Source organism: Cyprinus carpio, chromosome A6, assembly GCF_018340385.1.
Source record: "Cyprinus carpio isolate SPL01 chromosome A6, ASM1834038v1, whole genome shotgun sequence".
NCBI classification, from domain to species: Eukaryota; Metazoa; Chordata; class Actinopteri; order Cypriniformes; family Cyprinidae; genus Cyprinus; species Cyprinus carpio.
Genome location: NC_056577.1, coordinates 9600061 through 9623430, shown reverse-complemented (window position 1 = coordinate 9623430; position 23370 = coordinate 9600061). Strand labels below are relative to the sequence as shown.

The 23370-nt window shown below is 39.5% G+C and overlaps 1 protein-coding gene across 1 annotated transcript in view; it reads right to left on the bottom strand.

Moving 5' to 3' along the window:
- Positions 1-10233: 10233 nt before the first annotated feature.
- The window catches only part of LOC109088154 (acid-sensing ion channel 4-B-like), a 34051-nt gene continuing 20914 nt past the window's right edge, over positions 10234-23370 (bottom strand). Inside the window, 9 exon segments of the mRNA XM_042757954.1 lie at positions 10234-12929; positions 13021-13200; positions 13314-13393; positions 15669-15760; positions 16287-16440; positions 17809-17862; positions 18140-18291; positions 18551-18680; positions 19629-19773. Coding sequence (XP_042613888.1) covers positions 12828-12929; positions 13021-13200; positions 13314-13393; positions 15669-15760; positions 16287-16440; positions 17809-17862; positions 18140-18291; positions 18551-18680; positions 19629-19773 — 1089 coding nt within the window. The 3' untranslated portion in view covers positions 10234-12827.

Genomic DNA, 23370 nt, shown 5'->3' with positions numbered 1-23370 from the left:
AAGCATAATAAAATAACACAACTATCTTTAAAAAAAAAGTGCATATTGTTTAAAATAACGTATATAAACTATAAATTAAATATAATTAATAAAGTTGCTTAAACGATTATAAAAAAAAAAAACAGCACCATGCATGTATTTATAGTTTAAAACAAAGGACCGAAAACCAATCACAAAGAGTAGGCTACTTTCTTCATTTAAAAACATAAGATACAGTGTGATGGGGGAAAACCGCCATAAAGTTTTGAGACATGTTTTTTAAAAGTTGAACTTACATTAATTTTACATGGCTTTCTAAATTTGCCGCTCTCTTGTGCGAGACGCAAGTGCAACGCTGATAGATGTCCCTCTAGAAAATGTGATAAACATGCATTCTGTGTGAACGGCTTGGTTTCCGTTTTGACGTTAACAACATCTTCTCCACACTGATGCTCTCGTTTTCCGCATCTAGTGGGTTCAACTGGGTAGTCTAATAAAAGCATTAAAATGCAATGACACTTACATCGTCGTCGCATTTCATGCGCCACTGATAGGCTGTCTGAAAGCTGATGCAGACCTAAAATTCGATAAAAATGTGGATTTTTATTTTCAGAAGTCAAATTTTTTTGACAGCCCTACTAGAGACATCATTTCCGTGAGCACTTGACTCACAACTGTTAATGCACTACAAAAAAATGATTTCACTGTACGTTTCTGAATAATTTTACAATTTTATATTGCAACACGTTTCATGTTGCTGCCTCGTTAGGATGAATTGCTTTTAATGTTGTAGGCTATTCCTCATTTGTAAATACCTTACAGACTGGTGGAGTTAAGCCCAAAATATACTTCAGATTTGACAGATGCGTACAGCCAAATTCCATACCCTTTAAAGGGATACTCCACCCCAAAATGAAAATTTTGTTATTAATCACTTACCCCCATGTCGTTCCAAACCCGTAAATGCTTCGTTCATCTTCGGAACACAATTTAAGATATTTTGGATGAAAACCGGGAGGCCTGTGACTGTCCCATAGACTGCCAAGTAAATAACAGTGTCAAGGTCCATAAAAGGTATGAAAGTCATCGTCAGAATCAGACGTGCCTTCAGACTTGCAATCTGGGTTATACAGTATGAAGCAACGGGAACACTTTTTGTAGGCAAAGAAACCACAAATAACGACTTTATTCAACAATTCCTTTGTCAACAGTCTCCTCTGTGTCTCTCCATATCACTGTATGCTGCGTATGCTCTTCTGTGTCATCCGCGCCACAAGGATGCACTGTTTTCTTTCAAATCAAAGCTAAATACACATGGAAACGTACTCGGTTACGAACGTAACCTCGGTTCCCTGAGATACGGAATGAGTACTTCGTATGGGGAAAAGCTCCTTTTTTCCTCGAAGCCTTTTTTCAATAATGCAGTGCAACTGCACTGCCATTGGTTTAATCTGTAAACTTTTTTAAACCAATGACAGCGCTGCGTAGCTGTGCGAGCCTGTGGCGATGCAGCGCGCTAAAGCCCGCCAAAATGGGCGGGGCAAATGGCTATATAAGCAGGCAAATCGCCAGAGGAAATCAGGTCATACGACTGAAGCGACGACACTGAAGCCGCAGCAGCCTCGTGGCACGGCATATAACGCAGTACTCGTTCCGTATCTCAGGGAACCGAGGTTATGGTCGTTGGAGAGTTAGTTGGTTTTGGATGCTTCACTCATACTGAGTATGGGGAACGAATTCAACCGTGCCGTGCCACGGTAGGGAACGACAAGACTTATCTTGGGCACCTTGGGGTCCAGGGGACAAGTGAGAGGGCCAGAGCCGTCGAACCCTTTACTCTATGCTGCTAAGAGGGAGCTAGCTCCCTGGAGGTGGCATGATGACGGAGTCTGATAGAGGCCGTCGTTGTCATACCGAAAGGACCCGAGCATGCAAGGGTCGGGATGTCCAGGTTATATAATCTGACAAAAGTGGACGGCGAGGACCAGCCGGCCGCCTCACAGATGTGCTTGATAGAGACACCACTAGACCAGGCCCAAGAAGAGGCCATCCCTCTAGTGGAGTGGGCTCTTACTCCTATGGGGTACTCAAGGCCCATAGAGGAGTAACACAGAGCAATAGCGTCGACTTTCCAACGCGAAAGGCGCTGCTTTGAGACAGATGACCCCTTAGTGTGGCCACCAAAGCAGACAATAAGCTGCTCAGATTGCCGGAACGGCTGTGACCGCTCAATGTATATCCTCAAAGCCCTCACTGGGCAGAGTAATTCCAGCTCTCGCTCTCCTGACAAAGGGGGCAGTGCCGAGAGGGAAATGACCTGTGCTCTGAACGGGGTCGAGAGCACTTTAGGGATGTAGCCATGCCTGGGTTTTAAAATGACCTTCGAGTCATTGGGCCCAAACTCAAGGCATGCAGGGCTCACCGAGAGGGCCTGCAGATCGCCAACACGCTTGACCGATGCTAGAGCAAGTAGCAGAGCGGTTTTGAGCATTAAGGGCCGAAGGTCAGCTGACTGCAGCGGCTCAAAGGGAGGTCCTTTGAGTGCTCCGAGGACCATGTGAAGGTCCCAAGTGGGAACAGTGAGAGGACGCGGGGGGTTCAACCACCTAGAACCTCTCAGGAAACGCACAATGAGGCTGTTTCAACCCACTGATTGGCCAGCGATAGGAGCATGAAATGCTGCGATGGCTGCTATGTACACCTTGAGCGTGGAAGGGGTGAGACCCTTGTCTAGACGCTCCTGGATAAATGACAGTATCGGAGATACGTCACACTCAACAGGGTCTTCGTTTCGTGCTGAGCACCAGTCAATGAAGACTGACTATTTCTGGGCGTAGAGTCGTCTTGTACACGGGGCTCTCGCCTGAGCAATGGTGTGTAGCACGTCCCTGGGGAGGCTTAAAGGCTCCCATCGAGGGACCATAGGTGCAGAATTCTGGCTGTGGATGCCAGATTGTCCTGTTCGCCTGAGAGAGGAGGTCCCGCCTCAGGGGGATCGGCCATGGGGCTTTTGTGGAAAGCCTGAATAGCTCCGAGGACCACCAGGAGGACTCTGTGCTTGTCTTCCTTGACTCGTCTGATGACCTGAGGGATCAGAGCGATTGGGGGAAAATCGTAAAGGAGGAGCTGGGCCAGTTGTGGGCCAGCGCATCTGTGTCCTTCGAAAAATAGGTTGGGCAATGAGAGTTGCTTTCTAAGGGCGAAGAGGTCGACCTCTGCCTTCCCAAAAATCTCCCAGATTTTGAGAACTGTCTGGGGATGGAGCATCCACTCGTCCGAGGGGACATTGCTCCGAGATAGCATGTCTGCTCCCAGATTTGTCCTGCCAGGTATATGCGTCTCCTTGAGCGATCGCAGCCTGGGTAATGCCCATTCCAAGAGGCGCTTTGCCAGTGCGCAGAGGCGGCTGGACAAAAGGCCGCCTTGGTGATTTATGTAGGACACCACTGTCATGCTGGCCAACTGGACTAGGACGTGGCGCCCCTTCAGGATCGCCTGAAAGGATTGAAGGGCTCGCTCTACTGCCAACATCTTGAGGCAGTTGATATGGAGATGGCTCTCCTTGTGTGACCACGAGCCGAAGGCTGGTCTGCCCTCGCACAAAGCGCCTCCCAACCCAGGTTGGATGCATCTGTTGAGAGCAACGTCCTTCTGGACCCTGATGCGAAAGCGGGCGTGCCACCAAGCATGAGGTGGGACCCGGAGTTTCAGCCAGTATTGCAGGGGCCGCATTCGTAGGAGGCCGAGCTGTAAAACTGGGGAGGCAGAAGCCATCAGCCCTAGCATCCTCTGAAAGAACTTCAGAGGACAACAGGCTTTGTTCCTGGCGGAAGCCGCGAGCAGCTGAATTACCAGAGCGTGCTCTGGTTACATGACAGCCCTCATATGGACTGAGTTGAAGACTGCTCCTAGGAACGTGATACGTTGGCTGGGGAGCAGTGAGCTCTTGGCAAAATTGACCCTGAGTCCTAGGCACTCAAAGTGGCTCAGGAGCATAGATCTATGATGGTCTAGCTCGGTTCGCGACTGGGCTAGAATGAGCCAGTCGTCGAGATATTTCAGAACTCGGATTCCCATCTGTCTCAGAGGGGAAAGAGCCTCGTTCATGCACTTTGTAAAAGTGCGGGGAGCTAGAGACACCCCAAAGGGAAGGGGTGTATATTGTTAAGCCACGCCCTCGAATGCGCATTTCAAGAATCGTCTGTGATGGGGGCTATCTGGATGTGAAAGTAAGCATCTTTCAGGTCCAGTGAGAAGAACCAGTCCTCGGGAGAAAAATCTGCGTGAGGATCTGTTTCAATGTCAACATCCTGAACTTCCGTCTCATGAGGGAGAGGTTCAGGAGCCTGAGGTCTAAGATGGGTCTGAGACCGCCATCTTTCTTGGGGACCGCGAGCGCAGAGAGGCGAGACTCATGCTTTCACAAAAGCAGCATGAAGTCTCAGTCAAGTCAAGTCATCTTTATTTATATAGCGCTTTAAACAAAAAAGATTTTGCAACTGAACAACAATAATTAGGAAAACAGTGTCAATAATGCAAAATGACAGCTACTGTAAAAGCAGTTCATCATTGAATTCAGTGATGTCATCATGCAGCTCAGTTCAGTTTAAATAGTATCTGTGCAATAATTTGCAATCAAGTGAACGATATCGCTGTAAATGAATTGTCCCCAACTAAGCTAAGCCAGAGGTGACAGCGGCAAGGAACCAAAACTCCATCAGTGACAGAATGGAGAAAAAAACCTAGGGAGAAACCAGGCTCAGTTGGGGGGCCAGTTCTCCTCTGACCAGACGAAACCAGCAGTTCAATTCCAGGCTGCAGCAAAGTCAGATTGTGCAGAAGAATCATCTGTTTCCTGTGGTCTTGTCCCGGTGGTCGTCTGAGACAAGGTCTTTACAAGAGATCTGTATCTGGGGCTCAGTGAGCGCCGCCATGGCGTGGGGTTTTCCCAGGCAAAAGATGCACTCGCTGATTAGAATCGCCGGATGGCGGCAGGAGATCCGCTGAGAAGCGGCCGGAAGCGGGAAGCGGGTGGCTCAGGAACAGCGCTAGAGAGCGGCTGTCCGCAAGAGCGCCGGCGCTGCAGGCGATCGGCGATCTCAGCTGGTCCGCTGCAGTGCCTCTTCGACGGCGGGAGCTCGTTCCAGGCGAAGGCGTTCAGTAAAGATCCAGCGAAGTGAAGTCGTCGCTGAAGGAGTAAGATCTGATTTCCTCTGGCGATTTGCCTGCTTATATAGCCGTTCGCCCCGCCCATTTTGGCGGGCTTTGGTGCGCTGCATCGCCACAGGCTCGGGCAGCTACGCAGCGCTGTCATTGGTTTAAAAAAAATTACAGATTAAACCAATGGCAGTGCAGTTGCACTGCGTTATTGAAAAAAGGCTTCAGTATCGAGGAAAAAAGGAGCTTTTCCCCATACGCAGTATGAGTGAAGTATCGAAAGGGAACAGCACATCCTTGTGGCGCAGATGATACAGAAGAGCATACGGTGATATGGAGAGACACAAAGGAGACTGTTGACTAAATCCATTACGGCTGTTGCGACTAAAATGAAAATGAAATGAAAAGTGTTGACTGCAATTAAATTTACATCTGCTTAATGTTGCACCATGATTCTTTTTATGCATTTTAGCAGTGTTGCGGCTTATTTCATGTAAACAGGATTAGATTGTATCATTTTAAGTGAAAATGATATTGAAAGTCTGTCCCAGCCACTGCTAATTTCTTACAAGTGTACTTTATTAAACCAGGAAAAAATATTTTAAGATAATAATTTAACATTTATTTTGAGATAATTAAATGTATCTATAATAATAGACACAAGCAGTTTTACTTATTGAGTGATTTTTTTTGTGAAAGAATAATTATCTCGTAATTTTATTGCAGTCATGCACACATTACGTACTCTCTCACAAATTCTCTCCATCATAAACAATTAAGTGCAGATGTACAGATATGATGTAAGTAGAAGAGATTCATTCATCAAACAGTGTATAGACAATTTTACTGATTATAAGGGGTTTTGGAGAATTTTAAAATGAGGAGGCTGCTCAATATTATATGTAGGCTACAATGTGCATTTTCAAGTGTTTTTGCGGAGTGTGGAAGCTGAATAGCAGTGCGCTTATGCATGAAAGTTAACATGGAGGCGCTGGTGCAATCACTTGTACTTGAAATAGGCCTACTCCGTAATTTTTGGTCATTCAGATAAGAATTACATCATTCAAATCTGTTAAGGGTCTACATTTGTTTGTTTACACTCAAAATTACAACAAAACACTGTGCACTGTAAAATAATGAAACCAAACAGGATAATATTTCTGCCATCTCGGTCCCTGTGAACCTGAGCGTGTAAAAAATGAACCGAAACTCTGTTGCTTCACAGACATAAGAAATATATCTATACAACGCGAAAAGTTTTAATAATGAAACATGTATATTGCGCGTCCACCACAAAGATGACGATTTAGCATCATTAACTTCACTTTTTAGTTTATCAGTAAATTATTAAAATGGTATAGTCTCCTTGGGCCCATTCTTCGTACGTCGCTAATTTAGTTAATTGGATTTGATTGTTGAAGATTTGGCATGATCTTGGATTATTTAGTTTTTAGAAGCTCATCCTGGAACTGCTGTCATAGCAACAGGTCCGCTCGGGAGCAGGCTTATTTCATGTAAACAGGATTTAATTGCATCCTTTTAAGTGGAATTGATATTTAAAATCTGTCCAGTCCACTGCTACTTTATTACAAGAGTACCCTACTAATCCGGGGACAATAATTTAAAATCATAATAATTAAAAAATTAATTTGATAAAATAATATGATAATGTTGTGCAAACTACAGTATAATACTATAGACACAGCGAGTTTTACTGATTGAAAGATTTATTTGTGATAAAATAAAAACTTTATAATTGTATTAGAGTCTTACACACATGCTGTACAGTTAATCTGAGTCGTGCATGTATTTGAGTGCTGACAGCTATTATGGGAGTGGCTTGATGGAGCACAGGAGATGCAGATAACTTGATCTTGACCCTTAATTAATGCTGTCACATAACAAATCTGCTTCGAAGATAAAATTACATGCTAGTTACAGCATTGAAATAGAATCGTGACGCCTGTACACATACTAGAATCATGAATATAAAAATTGGGAATCATGTAAAAAAACAAAAAGATAATAAAAATAAAATAAAAACAGTGCACATTTTATCCATCTATTATAATTTTTTTTTAGTTTTGTTCAATTGGCTGTTTCCTTCTAAAGGTCCAGAAATTTGTTAAGTTTTTCTTCAGGGGTCTTTTTTAATTATATGATGACATCATAACGATGTCATTTCGTTGCTGTCTTGCCGCCAGCCAATCACTGCATTGCTGACCGTGGTTTCGAGTATCGATACATTTACATTTACATTTAGTCATTTAGCAGACGCTTTCATCCAAAGCGACTTACAAATGAGGACAATGGAAGCAATCAAAAACAACAAAAGAGCAATGATATATAAGTGCTATAACAAGTCTCAGTTAGCCTAAACGCAGTACACGTAGCAAGGGCTTTTAAAGGGATAGTTCACCCAAAAATCAAAATTATGTCATTAATGACTCACCCTCATGTCGTTCCAAACCCGTGAGACCTCCGTTCATCTTCGGAACACAGTATAAGATATTTTAGATTTAGTCCGAGAGCTTTCTGTCCCTCCATTGAGAATGTATGTACGGTATACTGTCCACGTCCAGAAAGGTAATAAAAACATCTTCAAAGTAGTCCATGTGACATCAGAGGGTCCCGTTAGAATTTTTTGAAGCATCGAAAATACATTTTGGTCCAAAAATATCAAAAACTACGACTTTATTCAGCATTGACTTCTCTCCCCGGGTCTGTTATCAGCGCGTTCACAGCACATCCGGTTCGCGAACGAATCACTCGATGTAACCGGATCTTCTTGAACCAGTTCACCAAATCGAACTGAATCGTTTGAAACGGTTCGCGTCAACAATAAGCATTAATCCACAAATGACTTAAGCTGTTAACTTTTTTAACATGGCTGACACTCCCTCTGAGTTCAAATAAACCAATATCCCGGAGTAATTCATTTACTCAAACAGTACACTGACTGAAACCGAGCCAGATAACGAACGAAACATTGACTCGTTCTCAAGTCAAGAACCATTTCTGTCGGACGCGTCCGATTCGAGAACCGAGGAGCTGATGATACTGCGCATGCGTGATTCAGACTGACACACAGCGCGTCTGAACCGAACTGGTTCTTTTGGTGATTGATTCTGAACCGATTCTGTGCTAATGTTATGAGCGCGGGTAAACCGAAGGCTTGAATCAAGGGCAATCATCGCCAATGAAGTCATTACGTCGAGCGCAAAAGAAGTGGTGAACCGTTTTCGGCAACCGGTTTATTGAATCAAACTGTCCAAAAGAACCGGTTCGCGGAGAAGAACAGAACTTCCCATCACTACCGGTGATCCGAAAACAGATGCAACCGGTTCTTGACTCGAGAACGAGTCAATGTTTCGTTCGTTATCTGGCTAGGTTCAGTCAGTGTACTGTTTGAGTAAATGAATTACTCCGGGATATTGATTTATTTGAACTCAGAGGGAGTGTCAGCCATGTTAAAAAAGTTAACATCTTAAGTCATTTGTGGATTAATGCTTATTGTTGACGCGAACCGTTTCAAACGATTCAGTTCGATTTGGTGAACTGGTTCAAGAAGATCCGGTTACATCGAGTGATTCGTTCGCGAACCGGATGTGCTGTGAACGCGCTCATAACAGACCCGGGAGAGAAGTCAATGCTGAATAAAGTCGTAGTTTTTGATATTTTTGGACCAAAATGTATTTTCGATGCTTCAAAAAATTCTAACGGACCCTCTGATGTCACATGGACTACTTTGAAGATGTTTTTATTACCTTTTTGGACGTGGACAGTATACCATACATACATTCTCAATGGAGGGACAGAGAGCTCTCGGACTAAATCTAAAATATCTTATACTGTGTTCCGAAGATGAACGGAGGTCTCACGGGTTTGGAACGACATGAGGGTGAGTCATTAATGACATAATTTTGATTTTTGGGTGAACTATCCCTTTAATACATCTGCCCGTACGGGGAATACGAGAACACATAGTAATCTTAGACAACTTTATCCAGCTATTTTAATCAAATCCGCAAATTCGTTTGAAGAACCAAATTAGCCAAAGATCAGTTATCACGATTAGAAGATCTGGCATCTTTCAAATCATCTCAGATGTATTAAGCAAGGTACGAAGAACGGGCCCCTTGTTGTTTTCCCCGAAATATTCAATTCCTTATTTTATTTAATTTTTTTAAGCAATCAGAAATCATAGCGTCATCAAGTTTCGCCTTTGTTATTGTTTTAAAACCTCTAGAAGCAAAAACGTATATTGGGCCTTTAACCTCCTCACACAAGCGCTCATCAATGCGGGCATCTACTTTTGCTGTCTTGTTGTAGTTTGTTGTTGTTGTTCTATCTGCTTTTTTCCCTACTGTGAAACCAATGGCCGGGGCCAATGTTGCGCCAATGTTGCCACCTTGTGGCAATTCAAGGTGCATGTGCAAGGCAGGTGTGCAGAGTTAAGGTGGTTAGAAATATCTGCCAGTGTACATACTGTTTGCACAGTAGTGCAGTAGTGCAACAGCAAACAGTGTTCTAGTCCTTATCAAATTTCACTTTTTTTTTATTTTTTTTTTTAGATTTATGACCAGATGGAAATGATGGATATTCAGCAAAATGTTACTAAAATTTTAACTGTAACTACTTGTATTTGAATGTGCTTGTATTTGAATACAAAATAAATATCACCTACTTCTTTATATTCATATATAGAAGTAATTTGTGTTTTTTAAATTATTTATTTATTTATTTATTGATGATTTCAGCAAAAAGTGTGTGCTCTAGTGTGATGTTTTGCATGTTTCAAACCTAGAGTCAGACTGTTTCATTATTAAGCATGCAGAGTTAAGGTGGTTAGAAATATCTGCCAGCGTACATACAGTTTGCACGGTAGTCCAACAGCAATGTTCTGTAAATAAAAAATAATAATTCTCAATGGGGAAATTCATTTTTAACAATAACTTTTAAACCTTTAAAAATGTGTTCAAATGTTAACTTATTTTTTAAAATAATCATGTTTAACAGCAGAATTTAGATAAATGCATATTTTGCAATAAACCTAAAATATATTGTTTCTATTGAATTAAACAACTTTTAGTGAGTTTTGTTATATATTTTTAATTGATGTCATTTGTGATGCTCCATAGTTCATTCCATCACCAAAGCTGCTATATATGTGTTTTACCTTTAATTTATCTCATTTTCAAATACTTTTTGCTTCAAATGAAAGTTTGTTATGTTGCGATTCACCCTGTAGTGGGTTGGTTTGGTTCATGGCTTATAGCGCTACACTGAAAACATATTTTTTTGAATCCATATGGGAAAAATGTATAGAAAGAAAAAATCCTTCTAGAAGTAAGCAGGCACTAATGCACTCTATGAAGAAATTTATGTCACACACACTGTATTCATAGCATAATTATTTTTAAACCAGTTCAGCACAAACCTCGCCCCACAGCTGATTCTAAAAATGTATCTTTTTTTTAAAAAACTCTGTACTGAATCCATGAAGTCTGAACTTCTTGAATACGTGACTGAGTAAACCAATGAAATCACAGGATGGGATTTATGCTTAACTGTTTTAGGAAAAAATGAATGCCGATAAATACACTAGCGTATGCATAAAAAACAAACAAAAAACAAAAGTATACTTGGGGCTAGTGATGGAGCTTGGAAAGAGAATGTGAATAATTTTTTTTTTTTTCAATAACTGTAGTGAAAAAATTAGCTTTTGATTTTTATTGTGGAAGCAGCTGAGAGAAAGAGAGGATAAAGTATGTTTACAACAATACTGGACAGTTCAGAAAGGGTGAGTGTATAAAGCTATTTCCACGATGCATTTTGTATTATTCCAGTTTTCTGAATCCACCCATGTTAGAAATAACATTCCAGTATTCCACCCAGACTTCCTTTTCCCGTGAGCTGTGGCTGTCTGGGACAACCTAACTATATTGTCCATTTAAAAATCTGTGCCTTTAAATCTGCTCCTTCATAGTCAAATGCTTCTCAGCTATGCAACCAACAAACAAATGAAGACAAAATTATTTTTGTTTTGTTTTGCACATAAACCAAATATTTAAGAATGTTTTATTATGACAAAATTATGTTTAGGTGGTTTGTTTATTTTTTCATTTTATATTACTTTTCAAAAAAGATGTTTGTGAGCAGAGAACCAGGTGTTGGGCTCTTTGGAACTGACATGTTGTAATGAGGTTATAGAGTTAAAGGGCATCACACTGCAGATGTTTACTGTGTGCGACGTGCTACTGCTAACAGAAAAGTTACAGATGAAGAGCTTAAGAAGCTCCAATTCTGTTTGTTGAAAGTGTGTCACTGTAGGTTGACGGTACATGCAATCACAACCAATTTGCTCACAACTTGCATTACAGTCTTTAGCCCACACATGTGATATTGTTAAAAAAAAAAAAAAAAAACTGTTATTCACCAAATACTTCCACAGTAATTATGGAGCCAGCAGACTTTGACTTGGTGTTGCAAAGTTTATACAAAGTGGTGTTGATAAAGGATGATAGGTGTTTGTGTTTAAGTGTTAGGCCCACTAGATGGCAGTAAAAGCTGATTTTTTTTCTCCTTGAAATATTGTCCTCATGTACAAGGTTAATTGTAGAAATTCAGCATATTCAATCAGAAAGCTCTGGCTTAAGACCAGTCTCCAATACATTATTCAAGACATGAAATTAAAAAGAAGAAGAAGAAGAACTCATGGTGATTTTAAGATTATACTCTGACAGTTTTGTTTCAGCAGTAGTCGGTTTTACTGTGTTCTACTCATTTTCAGACTGATTTATTTATTTATCTTTATTTTTTTTTTAGATTTATGACCAGATGGAAATTATGGATATTCAGCAAAATGTTAGTACAATTTTAAATGTATCTATTTGTATTTGAATGTGCTTGTATTTAAATACAAAATAAATATCACCTTTTATATTCATATAAAGAAGTCAATAGTGTTTTTAATTTTATTTATTTATTTATTTTACTTAACTTTATTTTATTTATTAACAGTGTGTGCTCTAGTGTGATGTTTTCCATGTTTCAAACCTAGAGTCAGATTGTTTCATTATAAGGACTACAGCAAAATGGAGACTGAAAAAGAACATAACACCTACTCACAGAGAAACAAGTGGTATATTTTAGCTGTTCTCCTACTGAGAAGTCTCATTATGTTAAGAAATGTGAAAAGGTGAAATGATGCAAGCACTGTACGTTACCAAATGAAGAATCACATAGAAACCAATTTTTCTGCACTTAGCAACAGCTGTATGTTTACTTCATCTCTCTGTTTTCCTTATAACTTTCATTTAGTTCTTATTTGTCCTGTTAAATAGGTAATTTATGTGAAATGCAACATTCTGATCGAATCTGATCCTTTCTGGTCCTTTCTTCCTTTAAGTCCATAATAGGACCACCCAGATGGGAAAAAAAACAACAAAAGAACATGTGAAACACATTGTGTGATTTCTTCATCTGGTATTAACTTGAACAATGAGACCAGTGATGCTGTGACTGGTTTGAGACGGTTTCACATGAGGTCCTGGATTAGGCTTTGGCTGTAGCTTTTATAAGTGGAGAAAAAAAAATTACATTTGTATTTCAGTGTACAGGGTCCATTCAGAATCCCAATTTCAAGTTTAGTGATATGAAAAATAAATACAGAGAAGAAAAGGCATCCCTTAACAAGCAAAGGCCTGCTGTACAATGGCTTGTGCATTGTGATGACTTGGTAATATTGAAGTTGGATGTGCACTGTGCGGTTGAGCCACTTCATTAGCTGCCTGTTGACAAACGAATCGCATGATGCGGGTCATCAGTTATAAGGTGCAATGTTTATAAGCCACAAAAAATCTCTCTGTTTCTCTGACTCACCTTGACTTTGACTTCTTCAAATCTGACTGTAGCTATTGTTCCATCTGACAGCTGAGTTTGCAGGTTCTGTTCTCGCAGGTTCTTTGTTCTCTGGATCTGCTCTTGAATCAAGTTCCTTTGGTTTTGTTGTTTTTGACTCTTTTTTGGTTTCAGTAGTTTCTTGATTTTGTATTTGACCACCTACAGAGATAAAAATTAAAAGCAGACTAAAAGGACAAGATATGTGTGTGTATTATGATAGTGTGTTTATGTGAATGTCATAGAGCTGTCGTTTCACAATGAAGTGAAGATACCTCATAGATATAGTCAAGTATTTCCAGTATAGTAAGAATACTGGCCCCAATGAAGAGCCCCATCTGTCCACCAATATCTCCTGGAAATGGAAACCAAACATCAATAAACAAAAAAACATAAAATAGTTAAGTCTTTCTTCTGTTTTCATTGTCTATTTTCTATAGTATTGATGTGTAAATAAAATTTGAAACCAGTCAATTTGCTGACTAAATTTTTAAGTTACTGACCAATCTTAACTTGTATTAGTCAAAACAACAACATCAGAAATAAAAAACTATCAAAACCACAGCTAAGATTTAGATATATTTATTATTATATTTATTATCAATTCAAAATATGATCAGCTGTGTTCTTTCATAAGTCAGCGTACTGAAATTGGCATATTGAAGCCTGTCCTCCATTGACATCCATTAAAAAAATGCCAACACATTCTCACTCCCAATACATCTGATAATGAAAATTATGCCCCAAAATGTCATGTAATGAAAAAATGATAACCCAGCATACAGTTCCCCTTCTAGGGAACTCCCACGGTGTCCTCCAGCAAACACTTGGGTACTGCCACCAGCAGGACTGGTGTCTGCAGTACATATTGAAGAACTCGATTAATATTGTCCAATGTTGTTGGTGAATTTAGAGGTTGGCACCCCAGGTTGTAAGAGGGAGTATGAAGGGCTGGTGAACAAGTTTTGTAGTCTTCAGGAGCCATCTGTTTGTTAAGCACGTGTGAAGCATTATCCTTCCCTGATTTCAGGGTATCTTCCAAGTATGGCTTTCCCCTCTTTTTAGGGTTTTTCAAGTGGATGGCCCATTGCTGTTAGAACATAGTTGTTTGAGGACAGCTGTTTTCCTAGCTTGATTTTGGGGAATGTCCCTTCCTGTGTTAAGCCAGATAGGTTTAGGAGTGGAGTGGGCTGCCTCCCCAGGTCTCAGGGTATTTTTAAGTGGGCGGCCCCTCTGAATCCTGCATATTAAGTTTGGGCTGAGTAGACTGTTCCCCCATCTCAGGGCTTTTGAGCAGACAGCCCATGCTCAGAGTGTAGCTGTCTGTGGATAGTTGTGCTTTAAGCTGTCTCCCCTGTATTAGGGTCTCTAGTAGATGGTTCATTGCTTTTAGAAACATAGCTGTTTGAGGACAGTTATGTTTCCAGCTAGCTCAAGTTATTTAGTTTCCTGCCTAATATTTAGGTAGGAGGGCTGGGCTTCCTCCCTGTTTTCTAGGGTTTTCAAGTAGGCGGTCCCCCTTAGATCCACTTCTATTATGCTAGGCTGCCTCCCCCGGTTGCAGGGTATTTTTCAAGCAGGCAGTTTTCCTAATTTCTCATGCTGTCTCCCCTGTATTAAGGTTTTAAGTGGACAGGCATGCACCACAGCGTGGCACAGTGTTTTTTCATTCCCCAAATTGTCCTCTTGGGGGCGCAGTGCGAGTTCCCTTGAAGGGAACATCCCGGGTTGCACATGTGGCCCTGAGAGGGAACGAGACACTGCGTCCCCTTGCCATGCCTAGGGCTCGGGGCAATCTTCAGCTTTGCCTGAGGAAAGTGCTATTCAAGGATAGCTGTGTTCCAGCTCCGTGGCTACTCCCCTTATTAGGGTATTTATATAGTGGTCTCCTTGAGCCCCTTGCCTAGACTGTGTTATCTCCCCTGTCAGGATTTTAAGTAGATAGCCCACTCTCTGTGGTCTTGGCAACCCTCACTTATGAAAAGTTGGAGGATAGTTATCTGAGGATAGCTGTTTTCTAGCTCAGTGACTACTCCCCTTACCAGGGTTTTTAAATAGTGTTCCCCTGGAGCCCCTATCTAAACTGTGCTATAGCCACCCCCCACCCCCCCATCTGAAACTGAAACTGGGTTCCCCATTTCTGCCAAGCTATGCCGGGCTACGTAGGCCAATAGAATTGGAGTTGTTTCACCCATGCTTCAGACACCAGTCCTGCTGTCATCAATCCCCGAGTTTCCGCTAGAGGACGCAGCGTCTTGTTCCCTCAAAAAACAACGTGGCTCAACAACAACAAAAAAAAAAGAGTGCTTTAGCGTCAGTACAATGATGTGCAAAAGTACATTCCACACCTGTACGATTCCACACCTGCAGCCTGTACATTCCACACCTGTACGACTTTCTTCCTGAATGTTAACAACACTGGACCCTATTGTCTTTCATTATTTGAGGTAAAATTTGAGACATTATTGTGAAAAACATCTCTTTTGTTGTCCAGAAGAAAGTGACCCAGTTTTCATTTCTGGGTGAACTATCCCTTTAATACTTTTTAGAGAAGGCAGACATGCTGCACCCCTAATAACCATAACAGTTGCTCTACAGATGTTTATAGTGTGTGGGGATTGGAAACCTACCTAACAGACCAGCGATGTCGTACGCTTTCTTCTGTTCAATTGTCTCATAATTAAGGGCCTCAAAGAAAATATCCAAGATGAGAAAGTTGTCTCTGCACAATGAAAATTTAATAAAAATGTTTTAATTCCCTGCAGGAAAACAGTGTAGAAATAAGCGCATTCTTTTTTTGTATTTTGGAAAGAAAAGGATTAGCACCAAAAATGGTTAAAAAATAATAATTAACCACCGAATGTCATCATAGAGCAGTATATTAAAATAGTTTATTTTTTATATTATTGAGCCAATGAATGGAAGACCAAAAATTACATTTTTCATCCCATTATATTACTGAAACGAGCCTGCAGTTTGGACAATAGGAATCCTGCTATAGTTATCAGAAAATGCTGACAGAATTTGTGAGAAAAGCAAGTTTTGCAAAAAATAAAAAATAAATAAATAATAAGTAAATAAATAAATAAAAATGATGTGCAGGTATCATTGCAGAAGCAAATGCTGGGTCTGTTTCCTCTCTGGTCTGTCTGAGGATATAAACTATAACATTTAAAATGTTCAGCAGCAGAATGAAAACTACCCCATGAGACTGTGTGCATGTGTGGCCATTTATGCATTAGACTTACCTGATGTATTCCTCCGATTTCTGATATTTGCGAGAAAGGTAGCGAGCGGAGCCCCTGCTGGGGATTTTAACCATAGAGAGCTCTTTCCCATACCGAGTCAAATTACAGGGTGTCTCGCAGGGGCATGAGTCACCTGTGCTCTTCTGGAGTAAAGCTGCAGAAATGTACAAGAAATAATGATGAATTATATTTGCTGAGGACAAGAACTGCAATAAATGGTGTTATAGTTATCATCAATAATTAAGCTCTCAGTGTTCAGTAGTTTTGTATACAATAGTGAGTTTTTAAATCCCCAATTACTAGTTGTGAATAATCACTGTAAAAAAAAAAAAAAAAAAAAAAAAAAAAAAAAAAAATCACTATTATTTACTGACATTATTTACCTGGGGTGTAAAAAGTACAGATACTATGTCAAGTATACACATTTTAAAAGTCCTTACCTTTAAATTGACTTTTGAAAACAAGAGGTCATACAGACTTTAATTTTTTATTTTAGTATTTATGTTTTATGGAAAAACTGGAAAGAAATCTGTCATTAATCATTATTTTTCCCATTTATGCATTTAGCAGACGATTTTATCCAAAGTGATGTACAGTGCATTCAGTCTATACATTTTTTAACAGTATGTGTGTTCCCTTGGAATCAAACTCATGACCTTTTGCGCTGCTAACACAATGCTCTACCACAGAGCCACAGGAACATAGTTATGTAGTAATTCTGCATAGTTCTATAGTTCTGAGTAATTGTCAGGATCTCCAGCTGGAGTGCCCATCAGATCGTCTAGAGGGCACTCCATCCTTAAACTGTACCATTGTTTCACTGACTACATCTCCCATAACACCCCATGCCAGGAACTGATTACACCTACAGCTGTTTCCAATTAGAAGGACTATTTACTGTAAGTGGCACTCATTCACACTGCAAAGTATTGTTTTGCTGTTGCGGACTCTACCAAGTGTTTTCATGTGCTATCGCCATTGTCCTGTTTCATTGTTTTGTGTATTTGTTACTTTGGACTGCTCACTTGGATTATGACCCTTGCCTGTTCTTTTGGAGTACTATTTTGCCACTGCCTTGGATTACCCTGTTTGCTGGATCTTGAGCTTGCCTGTTGGACTACGCTTTTGTGTTAATAAAGCTTGCACTTGGAGCTATCTTAAGAGTCCCTGTTACAGTATGTAAAACGTTCAGCAGATGTTAAACTAAAACCAATATCCTGTAACCTGTCAGTTAAATTCAGTTAAATTTCACAGTAATTTGACATTTGAATATAATGATTTTTAGATGAATAATCAATACTTATCATAAATCATTCACACAATTCATCTACATCAATGGCAGATCTTCAAAATATCTCCTAAAGAAGATGGAAGATCATACAGGTGTATAACAACATGAGGCTGAGTAAATAAGGACAGGATTTTAATTTTGTGGTGAACTATCCCTTTAAAAGTATTAACTGAGTTGATCAATCAATCAGCATTACTATTTATGTGTTTAAGATGTCTGTGATGACCTTACCTAACGCCTTGTCAACACACTTGATGTTACTGGGTGAGCAGATATCAGCATCACCTGTAGAGAGATATTTGATGTGTGAGTAATTGAACCAATACATCAGTTAGGGTGCTTGTATATTTACAGAAGCCTGCTACATAAAGTGTTTCCAAGAAAGCCACTGTCTCGACAGGGAAACAAGGAATGTTGGGATGCAGCTGCCAATCTGTCAGAAGCTTTAAGAACAATTGATGAGCTGTGTGGTGGTGTGACAAGTACCAACACAGCATATTTGTTCTTACTGATACAGACAGTTTTTATGACATCTCTCCCACTCACATACTATAGCACGCACCTGGCATATGCACCATCCTGCAGTTGCACTCTCTCTGCACCTGTGTGCTCTCACAGTGCAGTCTGCAAGCGCTGACGCTGTAGGTGTCGTATCCTGGGATCACAGGCTCAGATGAAGCCCGACAGTTTCTTTACGGATGGGTGAGGTATGTATGTTTGCTTAAAAAAGAGGACGTTTTTTGGAGAGGTGTTTTTTTTTTTTCTTTTTTTTTGTGTGTGTGAGTGCACCCTATGGATGTGAAATTCTAAGCACATGTAGTCTCAATTAGAAAATATCCCAGTCAGCCTTAAACTCTTTTTGTCTTGTTGTAAATTAGCTCCTAATTTAAAATGTCTGGGATTCAAGTTTAGAACAGCTTGCTTTTGAATTCAGACCTTAGCAGTTTGTATGCTTTTTACCCCCGTCAAACCTACCCTCTGTTCCTGACAGGAAACAAATGTCTGGAATCCTGGAGAGACCCCAAAGCCCAGCTGGTGGATGTACGGGGGTTCATTCTGACTGTGAATCTGAACCCGAATACCGGCCTCCAGTGTCGTCTCATCTGAAAATGGACAGATTGTATGGGTAAAAAAAATCTGACAGACATTCTATTTCTTTGTTCTTTTGAAGGTGAATTGAAGCGAATCCCCTCCATGTTGGAGACCTGATCACTCTGTTGGGGTTTATTATGCAAAAATAATATGTAACTGTATATAATTGCATGATTGTGTGGTAAATAAATAAAAGTATAAGTGGTCATAAAATACGGATTTAAGGTTTAAAATGATTTTCTAATTTTACCTGTATACACTACACTAGTAGTATAAACTACCAGGGTCATATAGCAAAAGAGCAAAACCCAGCAGATACGAGAACACAGCAGACTATAGGTATGAAATATAGCAATAATATTGTGAAATATTTTTACAGTTTAAAATAAGTGTTTTCTAATCGAATATACTTTAAAATGTAATTTATTCTCGTGATCAAATCTGAATTTTCAGCATCATTACGCCAGTCTTTAGTGTCACATGATCCTTCAGAAATCATTCTAATATGCTGATTTGATGAACAATAAACAATTCTGATTATTATCAGTGTTGAAAACATTTTGTGGTTATTATCATTGTTGATTGTATTTTGTTTATAAAGTTCAAAAGAACAGCATTTATTTGAAATATAAATATTTTGTAACATTATAAATGTCTTTACTGTCACTTTTGAACAATTGAATGCATAGATAGATAGATAGATAGATAGATAGATAGATAGATAGATAGATAGATAGATAGATAGATAGATAGATAGATAGATAGATAGATAGATAGATTTCAAAATCTTACAACCCCAAACTTTTAAATGGTAGTATATGCAGAAAATTGCATTGTACAAAACAATAAGCTTAGCAAAAAACTGTATAATTAATACTGAAAATCTTTCAAAGACATTTTCAATATAATTGTTAAATGAGATGCAAATTGGTGGCAGTTCAGTTGCGTTTGTCACTTACTGGTTTCTCTCCAGATGGGCAGATACTCGTCCTGCTGAATATCCAGCATCAGCTCCAGTCCGTTTCCTGTGCCGCCTTGCCTTACCCGCTTGGGTGATGTCTTGTTTCCATTAAACGTGTAACATTTCCCAAACCGTGTATACACCTGCAGACCACAGACACAAACATGTATTAGACATATCTGCACTACTGGAAACACCTCAACACCTGTGCTTCTCTGCTTAGTCTTTTTCACACACACCAAAATCTTCATACAAAGGTGTTAGCAAATGGCACTTCACTTCTCTCAGATTTCCTAACCATACCATCACCTTAGGATTTATCCATTATCGAAGCAGCAGCATCAACTGTGGCATCTTTCTCTTGTTTTGACTCTCTGTTCTGCCTCTTCTAAGTAGGCCTGGTCAGAAGCTCGTTTCCACCACAAAATAAAAAAAAAGCTAAGCACGGCTATTCTACATTTTATCTTTTAAATTCACATTGCAATTATAAGTTTATGTCAAAAGGCTTTTTTTCTCAATTATAGCAAGTGTACATCACACAAATCTGGATTTTTTTCTCAGAAATCTGAGTTTACATCTTGCCATTTTTCTTGGAATTTTGATTTAACATTTTTCAATTCCGTTTTTTTTTTTTTTTTTTTTTTTTTGCCATGGAATAAAAATTGCAAAATTATATCTTGCAATTCAGACATCTCTTCTCAGAATTATTATCTCACAATTCTGTTTTTTTGTTTCTGCATGGAATAAAAAGTAATTGCATTTTTAATCTTTCTTTCACAAGAAAAAAGTCCGAACTGTGAGATAAAAAGTTACAATTAAATTTTTAAATCCTTTCACACGATGACAGAAACAAGTTTCCACAGCTTACAGGGGTTCTCAGGCAGCACATAAGGGAACTCCAGATGACTTTACCTCATATTCCAATCTTGCCGAAAAGCTATGGTGCAACGCTTGATGCTACTGCCCTGAGGAAACTCTTCTGCACCTTCTACTCCATACTCAACCCTCCACCTACGCCTTCCGCTTTCTCTCTCTCCTGATGACAAAAATAATTTTGTGAACTTCCAAGTACTCCCACATCACACCGCTGCTACATTCACAGTTCAAATCCCTTAGTTGTACTACAGAACCTAACATAAAGGTATAGTCAACGGTCAAGCTCCATCGTTCATCCAATCCATGCAGACCTATGATGAGTTTTATCTTTTATCTGGTTTGTTTTTTTGTTTTTTTGGTACTGGTATAGGAAGCTTTCCAAATTGCATCCATGCCATCTGTTGATAACAATGGTCTTGTATGCAATGCTAAAGCAATTTTTTAAGCTGGGATTTAAAATAACAGCATCTGCTAAATGCCTTGAATGTAAATGTAAGAGAACACTTTCCTTCTTCTAAAGGCCAATTTAGTCTGATGAAATAGCTTTCACATTGTACAAAATACTGTGCACAGCTGTCACTCAAACATAGATTTTCAGATAAACACAAACACACAAGACATCAATTATTTTACATCTACCCAGTATAGCAGCAATTTTGCCAATGGCATGCTGGTTAGGGTTTTTTATTTATTTCAGTGCATGAAACCTTCCCCCAGAGAAAATCAAATACTCATTTAGAGCCACAAGTCATTCTGATAACAGACAGGGGGGTGTAAAAGTCTATAATGACCGGATATTGTTCACAAAACAGATGTGGTGGATAGAGGAGACATGTAAACGTACACAAACACTGTGTAGAGAACAAGACTAACAGACCAATTGTATAAGACCAGATACACATGACATACAACCTTTTTTGTCAAGTAAAATGTGGATAGATAGACTGTGCTGATGCTCATCAAGTGCTGCAGGGGTGATGTATTCTTGTAGGCCAGAACTCGGAAACAAGTTCGCATTTTAGTATTTCCAGTTCCATCGTCTTGGTGTCAGTAAGTTTTTTGAATGGCTTTTAGGTTAAATGCCTGAAATAAGGTCTGTGGTTAACGTTAGCTCAACTAGAGATGTTGTCGGGGACATTAAAAGTCATCACACCAAACAGGTAAACTCATCTCCATAGAATTTGCTCTTGTAAACTTAAACTTTCAGGGATTTTTTTTTTTTTTAAATAAAGACTAAAGGAGTTGCTAAGATTTATTCCATTAAAAAACATTAACCTGTATCATGATTCCTGTTTTCCTTTCCCAAATGTTAACCCTCTTAAAATGATAATTAAAACTTGTTGTTATACCATTTAAGATATTTTTATCAGATATTTTTTAACAGAAACATTTGACAGATGCGATTTTAAGACTTTTTAAGGACCCACAGGGGCCCTCAGATATTTTGAAAATGTATTTTTTTCTCTCTACCTTCTGCCTTTGACGAGTAATCAGCCACATGATAAATGTTACAAGGAACCAAGTGCCAGCAGCCAAGATGGCAGCATCCAGGTTACATACCTCTGAGGGGCCCTGCAATTGCTGGCCAACTGCCATTAAGATGAATGGTAATTTTTTAATGGAAAGCTTTCTTCAGGCAATATAGACTTCTTTCGTCAGTGCATGTGAAATATTTACAAAAGTGTTATTTAAAATTATTTAAACTTTTAGGGATTAGGGATTATACCACACTTCATGCAGGAAGAAAGAATATCAACCTAGCTTCATTAACCTTTTACCCTAGGATCACCATTTTCTTTGACAGACAAAGCAACATTATATACTTTTTCTGTAGTCCAGAATCAAGAGTTTAAGGATGTGATATGTATGTGCCACTTTTATATTTTTATCAGTTTTATCTGTAGCATCAGTTTTGATATGTATCTGTCATCTCCAACTTCGTTGTTAAACTGCAGCTGATTTTCATTACACACAGGTCTTCTTTGAGGTTATTGAAAGGACAGGAAAGAGAAGCTTAACCTAAGGTTTAATCTAAAGGTCAGGAGAAGAAAAAAAAATCATACAAATGCTATCCTCACTCTGGTATTATACAAAATGGTAAGCTATCTCCAGTAGCCTATTAAATAAAATACTAATCTCATTTAAACAAACAAATGGCATTATAATAAAAAAATTTCACACACTGACTTAATACGCATGAGGTATAAAGATTGTGTCAATTTAAGCATAGCTGCAGAAGTGTGGGAATGAAAAACAACATGACTGACTCTAAGTTACGCAGAGATGGATGTGAGATGCATATTTCATGAGTAATATGCTAACTGGATAGAGGTAATGTGTGAATGTATTCCAGCATGAAGAAGTTCAGGTTCAAAGAAGAGAGAGAGAAAGTCTAAGAGTAAGATTTAGAAAGAGAGTGTGACAGAGCGTGTATGTGTGTGTTCTTACATTAATTCTTTCTGACAGCAGACGTACGTGTAGTCTTTAATTGTGCCTGCGGCAATGCTTGTTGTTACTGAGTGATTTTCCTTTCGGGTGTTTGTGAAGGTGCTGCTGATGATAAATACATACAGTATCACAACACAAATGTCTCACCTCAAGCTGTACAACATTGCCTCAGCATCTGAGGCCTATAGTCCTAACAATGATTTTTCACGTACACTCTTAAAAGTAAATATACTTAAAAGGGCAGAGGCGTGATACCTATTCAAACCAAGTGGATTTTGAACGCAGCTTCCAAAAGACAAAAATATCTCATACAATCACAGCGTGCAGTGTGGCACAGCATCAGCTGCTATTCAAATCTGAGTTCGCTCGCTGGCTGGCGCTGATCCAGAGAAAGACGCGTTTTACAGTGCATTACA